This window comes from Podarcis liolepis (assembly GCF_965112155.1).
Source record: "Podarcis liolepis genome assembly, chromosome: Z".
Lineage (NCBI taxonomy): Eukaryota > Metazoa > Chordata > Lepidosauria > Squamata > Lacertidae > Podarcis > Podarcis liolepis.
The window spans coordinates 46,601,223-46,613,576 of NC_139570.1; the positions used below are offsets into that span (position 1 = coordinate 46,601,223).

The 12,354-nt window shown below is 41.9% G+C and overlaps 1 protein-coding gene across 6 annotated transcripts in view; it reads right to left on the reverse strand.

The window, feature by feature from the left end:
* The window catches only part of CDK5RAP2 (CDK5 regulatory subunit associated protein 2), a 138,048-nt gene that overhangs the window by 73,264 nt on the left and 52,430 nt on the right, over nt 1-12,354 (reverse strand). For all 6 annotated transcript variants that reach the window (XM_083485685.1, XM_083485682.1, XM_083485684.1 and 3 more), the window contains exons 15-18: nt 9,035-9,132; nt 6,297-6,424; nt 1,610-1,725; nt 280-408 (exon numbers count right to left, since the gene is read on the reverse strand). In XM_083485685.1, the coding sequence (XP_083341811.1) occupies nt 280-408; nt 1,610-1,725; nt 6,297-6,424; nt 9,035-9,132 (471 nt within the window). The remainder of the gene's footprint in view (nt 1-279; nt 409-1,609; nt 1,726-6,296; nt 6,425-9,034; nt 9,133-12,354) is intronic.

The following is a 12,354-nucleotide window of genomic DNA, read 5'->3' on the forward strand; positions in this document are numbered from 1 at the left end:
TTCCACTCCACCAAGCCATTTGAGCCTCTGTATCATCTCAACTGTCTTACATGAGATGAACCAGAATTTGGGGTCATTGAATTAGTGCTAACACCACACTCTAAATCCCAAGTTGACTTCACTTAATGGTTTCATGTAGATGCTGAACAGTAAGAGATGGGGTGGAAACCAAGCTCTATGGAAGTTCTTAACCCGAGGTACTACTGTATCTAGAAATCATGTTTAAAAATAAAGCTGCACTTCCACCAGCTTTAGCAGCACCAGGAAACTAAGTCTCACCTCACTCTGGTCTAGAGTATCCTGACTTTCCTTTGCCACAATGTTCAATGTGGAGATTTCAAGTTGACTTTTTTTTAGGTTTTGATTTGCCAAATGCAGCTCCTTCACGACTGAGAGGAGTTCAGCAACCTGAAAAAGCAAAAGGAAGCCTTTAGAGACTTTGGAAGCTCTTAACATTCTTCAGACTGCTTCATACATCATGATTTCAACAACCAATTTCTTAAAAGATACACTGTAGGTGTGCATTGCCTGCCAGTTGAAATTGTTCATGTTTGAAGTGTGTATGCATCCTCCCCCCCCCCCCCACTGAGTGTATACCCCAAGAAACCCATGACAGGGAGTTAAGAATCTGAGTACATGAGAAGAGCCTATTGGATCGGACCACTGGCCCATCTAGTCAAACATCTATTTCTCACTGCAGCCAACCAGCTGATGATGGGGATGGTGGCTGGCTGTTGTTGCCACATTTTCTACAAAATTCTACTCAAAGCAGTTAACAACAGAATAGCCCAAAGACAAATATACAATAACCATAATTAAAATAATACAATATACAACATACAATATTAAATTAACAATTAAATAATAATTATTTTAAATCAGTAATTTTGGATGCATTTAAAATGAATTGTTTAACAAGCATAAGACATACCACCAAACCAATAAATATTCCAAAATAGCTAATGACAATAATAACTACAGAAGATGCCCATGGCAGGCTTGCAATAAGGACCTGAGGGCAATGGCACTTCTGAAGAAAAAATACATTACAGTTGTAATAGGTAAACTCATTACAGTTCTTAATAGGTACACAATGTGGTTCTGATCTGTAATCATAACAACCACAGGGTGTGAGCAATGGTCCTTGGTATGCAGAGAAAGAACAATTCTTATTTCAATAACTCCCATGGATCTTGCAGCATTCTAAAGAAAAACAGACGTATTGTGCACTGTAAGCTCTCATATGGATTACTGGAAGGTGCTCTGTGTTGGGATACCTTTGAAAAGTATTCGGAAACTGCATTTAGTGGCACAGCATGTTTGTGGCTTGGCAGGGCACAGTGCATATTACTTACAGTAGCCTTTCCCACCCTGGTGTTCCCCAGATGTTTTGGACTACAATTCCCATCAGCTCCAGTCAGGAATTATGGACAGATTAGTCTGTCCTGTTGCCTGGAATCTGCAACTGCTTCTTGTACATTTATAGATCATGCAAGTCCTCCCTGGACCCAATCCTCCAAAAATCACCCACATCAGAGTTCCAAACAAAGAAGCAGGCTGGCATGCCCAAGAAATACTGGACAACTGTAAAGGAACAGGAAAACAATACCTTTCTCTTAAGCTCATCATGAGACAGCTGGTCCAACTGCAACTCCAAACCACCCTGGTCTCTTAAACAAATGCTCATGTAAGACGTCTGTTCTCCCCAAGAAGATATGGTTTCCTCTATTTTTAAAAAAAGAAGAAGAAGATAGCTTAATCTATATAATTGCATTGGAGTTTCCTGCTCTGGCCTCGAAAAACCACCAATATATTTTGTAACTGAAGTACCCATTCAATGGAATGAGTGTACCATTATTTGCAGATCTCTACTCCCTTCTTACTGCTGTCACATCTACATACTCTGTGATTTTGTGCATGTCCTAAAAGTGCATATAATATGAAACCAGGTGTGGGATTCAGCAGTTTCTTACAAAATCAAGTTGTTAGTCCTTATGACTAAAACAGAAGGCTGAATGTTGTAAGGGCATTACTTCAGGAAATCTCAGAAATCAGCAGTGGGAATGAGTGTTCTGCAGGGATTTCTAATATCCTGAGGATAGCTCAGTTGGTTAGCGCATTGTGCTGATAATGCCGAAGTTGCAGGTTCGATCCCCATATGGGAGAGCTGCATATTCCTGCATTGCAGGGGGTTGGACTAGATGATCCTCAGGGTCCCTTCCAACTCAGTGATTCTATGATTCTATGAACAGTTCAAAGGGACAGAATTATGGGGGAACGATGCAAACATATTTTGTCCAGGGCTCAGAACTCAGCCATGCATGCTGCAGATTCTGAGATGCCTTAGTGGGTAGATATTTTTTGACGTACATAATATACATGACTGTTTCTGTCTACCATGATGCAGCAAAGTAGTCAACTGACAGACTTTGATGTTTTCAGAGGGGTCCAATACCAACATCAATATCAATACCAAATCAATATGAATTCATTTTCCTGCTGACAAACCCTCCTCCTCAGCCTCCAGGTTCTCATGCAGGGTCCTGCTCACCCATAAAAGTCTCACAATGAAAAGACTTCCTGGAAACAGCAGACATCACGCCAGTCTCTCACTCTAGACTTGCTTTTTATGGGCCGGTCCAAGGTGGATGTTACATCCTCAGGCTCTCTACTAGAGCTGGGCAATATCTGGTTTTCAACAATATGATATATCACCAGCTAAGCAATGTACTATACCAATATATCACAATGTCTGAAATAAGGATGGAACTATGTATAGGTGAACGAGGTAATGTCCTGGCAACTGATACTACCTAGGGGTCTAAAACTGACAATTTTTTAAACATATTGTTACAACTGTTATTTTATAGTACAGATAATTTTTTAATTAGCACATTTTAATTAGCATATTTTCTCTTAAATTAAAGTTGCAGAAGTATAGCTAGAACTACAAACTAGAAAGAATGGATAAAATTTAACAGAACAAAAATGTATTTTAAAAAATTTGCCAGGAAAAATTGCATTTCTTTTATAAACCAGGCCAAACTAGAAAGAATAGATAAAATTTTACAGAACAAAAATTTATTAAACAACTTAATCTATCTTCAACTAATCGAAGAATAATTTAAGTAATTTACAAGTGTCAAGTTGCATCTGCTTCTCCACTCAGAGGGCCAAATGCATGAGTAAGCCCCAATGAGTTCAACTAAATGAATTTCTACCTCCCTGGGCATAAGCCGCATTGAATTCAGTAGGGTGCACTGCTTACTAACAAACACCCCATCATTCTCACCTCACAACTATCCAACCTCCTATTTCAGCATAAGGTGGCCAGTTAAATCTCCCCCTTCCATTTCCCCCTATTGTGATGCAGAAGCCTCAACCCCCCCCAAGCCCTCAGCCCACCAATCTCTCACTTTTTATCAAAGGGAGGCAGCGAGGGCAAGCAAGCAAAGAGGTAAGTTCTTTAAAAAAGAAAAACCCTTCCTTTGTAATATGGAGGGAAGCTAATTTAGGGGGAAACAACAATGTAAGCACCAGAAAATGAAAATAAAAACACTTCCCCCCGTTTTTCTGCCAGTGGGACTTGGTGGACAGCAGAGAAGAAAAAGAAAGAAGCAGCACGTGAGGAAGTATAGGGCTGGGGAAACAAATGTGTGAGAAAGCAAAGGGGAGAGAAAATAATTGGGGAGAGTTCAAGGGTAAGGAGAAAATGGGGAACATAATGGGGGGGGGACACAGGCAAACACACAAACATGCAGAAGATGAGAAACAAAGAGCATTGACAAGAGAGAAACAGGTGGGAGACAGGGGGGGGTAGGGAGGGAGGGAAGAGGCTTAAACAACAGGGCAGGCTCAGACCTGCATCTCCCTCAACCATTTACCAGCCTGGCACCTTAAAGCAAGAAGCTCATGGCGTCACCATCTATATTACTAAGGAAAGTTCCCAGTGGGCTGCTTTTGTCTGAAACTGCTCTGAGGATTGTTGCCCACTGCAGGAAGCAGAGAACTCAGGCAAACTGCAGGAATCACGAGAAAAGCACTGGCTTCATGGTTTTTCTAACATCATAATACGTGATATATTGCCAGGTCAAATATTTTGAAACGGTTATCATGATGTGGATTTCAAACCAGTTTTGGATGATAGATTAATAAATTCCTCAGCCCAACTGCCCACAGCTGTGTCCCACACCCAGTTCCAGGTGAAGCAGGTTTATTGTATCCAGCCTCTAATCCTCATTCCACAAGGAGCTGGCCAGGGTCCTGAAACTAGTTTGCCCTCTTGCAAAGTCTTACTTGTAACCCTGTGGTGTCCTAGCCTAGAATATTGGGTAGACTGTAGCTCAATGGCAGCACACACACTTTGTATGCTGAAGAACTGTTTCAGTCCCTGGCATCTCTCGGTAGGGCTGGGAAGAGACCACTTCCTGAAGCCTTGTAGAACCACTGCCAGTCAGTGTAAACAATACTGAATTAGATGGATACTGAATGATCTGGCTCAGTGTAAGACAACCTATGTCCCTACATAAGAATAAATGGACTGTGTACACCATCGGTAGGTAAGCTAAGGGCCGGGGGCCAGATCCAGCCCAAACGCCTTCTAAATTTGGCCTGCAGACAGTCCGGGAATCAGCGTCTTTTTACATGAGTAGAATGTGTCCTTTTACTTAAAATGCATCTCTGGGTTATTTGTGGGGCATAGGAATTCGTTCGTTTTAATTTTTTTCAAAATATAGTCTGGCCCCCCATAAGGTCTGAGGGACGGTGGACCAGCCCCCTGCTGAAAAAGTTTGCTGACTCCTGGTGTACACTCACTATGTAAGTGGTAACTGGGCTGCCATTTCAAAGCCTTTATGCATGTATGCATGTAGCAGAATGAACTGGCTACCCTGAAGTGGAAGAATGGACTGAAGCGCTCAACTGTGGAAACCCCAATAATGATTGGTCGCCCTACAGAACAAGATCCTTTTAGGTAGGAAAGAAGCACAACAAAGAAAAAACTATGCTAGAACCTGAGCTAGCTTTTCACTTGAAGCAAACTGGTTGGTGTATGTGTTTTTAAATGCAAGGAAGCATTTATATTCAGCCAGAAGTCTACCACCTCGCTCTGCATCATGCAAAGATCAGGTCTGAATCCATTACTTTACACTGTCTGATAAGGTGGCAACACTGTATTACAAGCCTTACACTTCTTAAATTTTAGATTATAAACCCTACTAGGCATGAAGTTGTTTGCGAATGATTAAAAACTAAGTGCTTAGTACATGTTTAGGTGGTACATAACAACAGTAATGAAAAATGTTAGTGTAACAGCCTGCTAAAACGGGAGGAAATTGTTGCTACTTACTTCTGTCCCAAAGCATTCCCTTTAATTGAAATAATTTTTACCCTCACATTCCTTTGTAACTTTTTGACATTTTAGACGTATTAGATTTTTTACTAGTGATCAGTATGCATTGTGAATCTAATGCAGAATCATAATTTGCATATTTAATAATTTGGAGCAAGTGCAAAGTAAAGGTGTGACAGGAAGGATAGAGGGAGAGGGAGAGAGAGAAAGAAAGAGAGAAACCAGAGGTCTTGGGGGGAAACGCCAGGTTAATAACAGTGCAAAATATATATTTTTTGGTTTTGGTGCAACAGACTGCGGGAACTGAATAGAAAGAATGGTTTGTGCTATTTAACTAAACAATTTGTAGAAAAAGACCTGTTGTAATCAACTTATTTGAAATCCAAATCAGCTGGGAAGGAGGTATAGTGACTTAGCAGATGTCCCGCATTTTATACCAGGGACAGATAAACCTAGTTCAGGGCAAAATGTGGCTTTCATGGTCTACCTGGCCCTCAAAACTTTCCCCACCTGCCATACCCCTCACTGGCCCTACTGCACACCTGAGTGTTTTTGGCTGGTTGGAATGCGTCTGTGAACTCTGATAGTGTCCCTTGCTTGTCTGGTGGATTATAGAAAAGGGTGTGTGAGTGTGTGTATGCAGAAACTAGCCTAGTGTACAAAACGTACAATTTATATTCATTACTCTGTCCACTTTTGCATCTGGACCCACCCACCACTGACGTATGGAGTCAAGAAGGTTGCTTGGAATGTGGCCCTTGCTCTGAAAATGTTCCCCATCCCTGCTGTGGTTCATAATTAGCTGCTTCGAATGAGCCATCTGTCATGGATGCTGTAGCTGAGATTCCAGCATTGCAGGGGGTTTAACTAAATGACCCTTGTGGTCCCTTCCAACTCTACCAGTTCTATGATGCTGAAAGATGCTTTGCCACATATTCTTCCTTACCTTCTCTTCTGTTAGCTTTGATTTGACTTTCCAGCCCTCTCCGCAAATTCCAGTTAGCTAAGATGTCATCTTCTAGTTGCTTACGCAACACAGAAATGTTGTGCAACTCTTCTTGAAGGTTATTTATGCTAAAATAAAATTCAAAAGTAAAAAAAATCAGTATGCTGAAGTTGTAAGGAGGCATCACTCAAGGTTCATCAAACAGTTGGGGTCATTTGCTTGTGAACCTCTGGCATCTTTTATACATCAAGGTTCCGATAAAAGAATTCACTCCAAAGCAGAAAGAACTAAACTCTCTTGAAAGCATGCAATCCTCTCATCTCGATGCACAGCATTAAAAAAAAAAAAATCTTTACATAAGACGAAAGGAATAGAAACCCTTGCTCATCTACATTCTGGCATCTTTCAGAACCTTCAAGGCACACTTAATGGGCCAACTTCAAGCTCATTTCTCCCTCCCGCAGAAAAAATCAGACTGAAGTACATTTGGCACAACACACCCTGTTGTTCTGCGTCTATGAGCAACTCCTCTGTCACAGATATTAGATTTATTTTATCTCACACATCTTCCACTGAACTCATGACTTCCACACTCAAGGGTGTCTGTATGTGTGGAAAATCTCCACATATTAATATAAATGTAGCTTATTTTAATATCAATTGCGACACAGGCAAAGCATCCAAGGATGGAGCTGGTTCTCAAAAGTAAAGGTTGTTGGGGATGATGACATGGCAAGCAAATTGGATCACATTTGCATGGTTAAAATAAGAAGGGGAACATGCTGCTGGCCAGAGGCAGGATGTTAAAAGACCTGAGTACGTAAAACTTTTCCCTGCCTTCTCTAGGTAGAGTGAAAAGTAAGAATCTGTGAATGCCAATGCTAAGGTTGCTTTTTAAGTCAGTCTAAGAAATAGGGAAATAGAAAGAGAAATATTCAAAGGAGAAAGGATTCATTTAACACTAATAAATGCTCAGCTCTCCCAACCAAAAAATAAAGATAATAAAAACACATTAAAAAAAACTATGTAAACCACAATAGGTGCTCCTTAAAACTCCAACTGCACCTGCCCTACCTCATACGGAATACTTTTAATAGGACAGGGGTAGAGAACTAATTGCCCTCCTGAAGTTATTGGTCTTACAACTCCCATCATCCCCAGTCATTGACTATGCTGGCTGGGGCTGATGGGAGCTTGTGTCCAACAACTTCTTCAGGGCTACCGGTTCTCCACCCTGGTCCAGGCCTGCTCAGCATTGTCTATACCACAGGAACCTATGGCTCTCTGGATGCTGCCAGCTTATAGTTCCCATCATTCTTGACCACTGGCCATTCTGGCTGGGGCTGATGACAGCTGAGAATCCAGCAACTTCTGCAGGGCTACAATTTCTCCATTTCAGCATTAGAAAGAGGCTCAGCTCTTTTGCTGTTTAGAGGCAATCAGTGCCTGGTTTCTGGCATCCAAACGGAAGAAGCTGGCAAAAGTAGGAGCAAAATTAATAATAATAAAAAACCCAAGAATTAAGTATTGTTGGATTTTTTTAAAAAAAGAAAAAAGGTCACTGGCTTTGCCTAAAACGCTTAACTGTAATGAAGGTCATTCCTTCTGGGACCTAGCTGACAGCAAGTTAGTGCTGTCGCTGTGGCAGGGTCATTTCTCCTCAGGTGGAGTGTCACCTTCTCCTCAGGTGGGGGGATCACCTTCCCTCAAGTGGGGGGTCACTTTCCCCTCAGGTAGGCGGGTCAATTGCTATCAGGTGGGGGGGGTCAAGATTCCCTCGGATGGGGGGGGTCACTTCTCCACAGGTGGCCCTTCCTCTCCACCTGGTGGGCCAGGGAGCAAGGAGGAAGTTGAGGCTGCAGTGGACATACAGTGGTACCTTGGGTTACATACGCTTCAGGTTACACACGCTTCAGGTTATAGACTCTGCTAACCCAGAAATAGTGCTTCAGGTTAAGAACTTTGCTTCAGGATAAGAACAGAAATCGGGCTCTGGCGGTGCGGCGGCAGCAGGAGGCCTCATTAGCTAAAGTGGTGCTTCAGGTTAAGAACAGTTTCAGATTAAGAACGGACCTCCGGAACGAATTAAGTACTTAACCCGAGGTACCACTGTACAGGTACCATGAAAACACCAATTTTCTGCATTTTCATATTTCACTGCATAGGATGAGTTACATAAGGAGTTACAGTAAGCCTCAGGATCAGACACCTCCTCTCCATTGTGACCATGAGATGATTGGAAACATCTGTTTTCATTTTAGATTTACATGGTTTAGCAATACATCCCAAACCCTAAAACTGTGGTTAATCTTAACCATAATTTATTAAAACAAGCCAGATTATTAAACTATGGCTTGGAGCTGGCATGTTTCAATAAACCACAGTTTAGACAGAGCACAGTTGATCAGGTTCAGACAACATGGGAAGCTGTAGTTAATCTAAAACGGAAGTAAAAACTTCCAATTTTTTTGCAGCCATGCTGGAGGTGGAAGAGAACAAAGAAAACAAAATATAATGAAAAGAAGGAACCTAATTGTGCCTCTAGTGCAGCCCATCTTAAGTTTCAGTGGGTACAGAATACCACTGGAGCTACTTGGTCTCAAAGTACTTTAATATAAGGGTGTAAGATTCCTCCTTATTACCAGAACTCTGGGCTGTTGCAAATGGATGACATCCCACTGATCTGATGAGTGACCACACATCATTGTTTGTATTCAAAGGCAAAATTTGACACTCACCTATTGGTATCTTGCAGGGACTTTATTAGAGCTGAAAAAATGTCACGCTCTTTCTGTAGACCTTCCATTATTCCTGCAAATTCAGATTCCTTTGTTTTCTAATTTAAAAAACAGAAATACATACCAATTATTCTTAAGTAAAAATACCCTGGAAGAGTGCTTGCCAGCAAATTAAGAACCAGTCATAGAATGAATAGCAGAGGCAGAAACGTTTTTTTCAAAACAAGAAGTACCCAAGAACAGTTTCCTCAGCTTAAAGTGGCTAATGTTCCCAATGTCTGATGAGTCAGACATCTGACATGTAGTGAGTGGTGAAATGAGACAAGACTTCCTTGGTTGTGGTGCTTATCTTGTGGAACTTTCTTATCGGGGAGACTTACCTGACTCCTTCCTTAATGGGGTTCAGACAGCAGGTTAAGATCCTGCTCTTTCAGAGGGCTTTTGAGATAAATGACCATTAGCTGCCCCCACAACCCACCTCCTGATGCCCTACTTTAGCTTTGTTGAAATTCCTGAATAACTGCAGTTTCTAGGGCACTGCTATCTACTTGATTTTATGTGGTTGTTTTCTGTTGTTGGAGATCCTAAAGGACAGAAACGGGGTGTGTAGGTTCTCAATAATTTAAATAAGTAAGTAAGTAAAATAAATGCATCCACCTGAGTGTTTAAAGAATCCATTTTCCTACTAAGACACTAGAAGACACATTCCCTTTTCTCTCTCTCTTCTCCCCCCCCCCCCATGTCACTCAGCTGACACCACCGGCAAAGCATGTGTCAGATGTCTTCATTAAGTTAGCAAGTGGCAGAGACTACCACCACCTTATACATCTGAAATAACACTGTTCCCCCACCGCAGCCCAGATGAGGGAAAATAATCACAAGGTTTGTATGATGCATGTTTGGAATTATTAAAGAGCATATCCCAGATACAGTGGTGCCTCGTAAGACGAAAATAATTCGTTCCGCGAGTCTTTTCGTCTTGCGATGTTTTTCGTCTTGCGAAGCACGGTCCGTCGCAACTGCGCCTCTTCAAGCGGCTTTAAGAAAAAAGCGCAAGACGTTTTCGTCTTGCGAAGCAAGCCCATAGGGAAATTTGTCTAGTGAAGCAACGCAAAACCGAAAAACCCTTTCGTCTAGCGAGTTTTTTGTCTTGCGAGGCATTCGTCTTGCGGGGCACCACTGTATGTTAAAACAAACTCCACAGTGGGAATTATTTCAACTGCCCTACATGCAAAGTGTTCCATTTGCCAAAGGGCACTGAACAGGGAACTGGATATGTTATCATTCTGTGTGCCACATCATCATTACAGGTGGCCTGCTTAATTCTTCATCTACTTAAGTTTCCAAAGCTTCAGGTTGTGCACACTTTTGCAGGGGTTTCATGCTGTGACCTTCTCTCATCTAGACGATAATTAACCTTGACTTAGCTTGCTTGCCTTCCTTCCTACTGTGTTATCCAGAAAGCCTCTCAGAACCTCCTCTTGCTAGTTCTCATTGTCTTATCAACTACATAGTCTCCTGCATAATTTCCATGCTTGGTTCAAAGTACTGCTTCTGACCTTTAACAGCACTCTGTGACATGTAGTCACAGGAAGGACCACCTGCCTCCAGATATGTCTGCCCATAGGTTAAGATTTTTATCAGGCTCATTCCTCCCAGCAAGTCTGTCATACCAGATGCAACAGGTGGTTCTTCTCAGAAGTGAACCTTCACAGTGGTGGCACTCCTAATTCTATGACAGGGATGGGGAACCTGTGGTTCTCTTAGGTGTTGCTGGACCACAACTCCCATTATATCTGACCCTTTATCATGCTGTCTGTGACTAATGGGAGTTGGAGTCCAACACCAGCACAAGTTCCTCACCCAGTTCTAAGAGTCTGGAAAGGGTAGAGGGGAAATTGGATGGTAGCTAGATAGACAGGATGGATCAACGGTGCGGTATCTTTGTTTAGTTAAGAATATGGTAGTGGAGGGGGTGAAGAAGATGAATATTCTGACACTATAACTGTTTGAATGCTTAAGACACATCACAGAAAACGAGCACTAGCGCCAATCACCCGTGACAACAGACAGACATGCTAAATTCACTTGTGGTGGCTTTGCTGTTTTACTGTCAGCACTTATATTTCAGCCATTTGTCTGAATCCACTGATTACACATAGAAAGCATTAAACAGGTGGCTTCTGGCTCCTTTCTTATTCGTCACTGAATTTACACAACCACATCTTTATATTTGAAAAGCTTCTGACAAATCAACAGCGAAGAGGCCATTAGGAGCAATATTGTATTCTTCTCTGCATATGATTACAATCTCTTCTATGGAAGGCATGAGTTATTCCACTGAGTTCCCCAATGAATTACAAAGAATAAGGCAGATACATAGCCAACACAGGTTATAATACAGAAACAATTAATGAAGCATTCGACACCCTGACATACAAAACAAGTAGAGAAGTAAAGACTTGCTATCTGGAGATTCCTTACAAGACTCCTAACAGGAACAGCAACTCGGACCTGAAAGCAATCTAGACAGGAGAAAAGCATGCTCCATGGGTTGACTGCTTGTCAGTTTGTTCAACCACCAGGTATCCTTGGTTATCAGAGCAGTTCAACAATGTAAACTGTTGCCTAGAACAGAAGTGCCTTCCAGGCACCTCTCAGCATCTCTGATTAATGGTCAGCCTGGTATGTGCCAAAGCAATGATTCTTCAGAATCAACTTCATTGGACTGGTCACGTTGTTTGGATGCCTGGTTCCTGTCTTCCAAAGCAACTACTTTATTCCCAACTTAAGAATGGAAAGTGCAACCCCAGTGAACAACACAAGAGGTTTAAAGACGCTCTCAAGGAAAATCTTTAAAAATGTACCAACAACTAGGAAGCACTGGCCTGCGAGAACTCCAATTGAAGAACAGTCTCTACCAAAGGTGTCATGGACTTTGAAGAAGCATGAACTCAGGACGAAAGGAAGAAAGGAGCTCAGAGGAAGGCACATTTGGCAAATCCTCACTGTCATCAACTCCCACCTAGAAATCTATGTCACCACTGTGGAAGGATGTGCAGATCCAGAAGTGGCCTTCACAGTCACCATGGACACATTGTTAAGACCATTTTCATGGAAGATAATCTTACTCGCTACAAGTGATCGCCAAAGATGGGAGCTGGATCAGTTTAAGAGGCCTGTGGTGAATGTAGAGCACTGCTCAAAGAATTAATCCTGCTAACTGCTTTAAAATGCTGAGGCTGCAATTCTAAATACATGTCTCTGGGAGTCAATTCCATTGAATTCAATGTACCTTACTTTTTGGATTTCACTGCTAA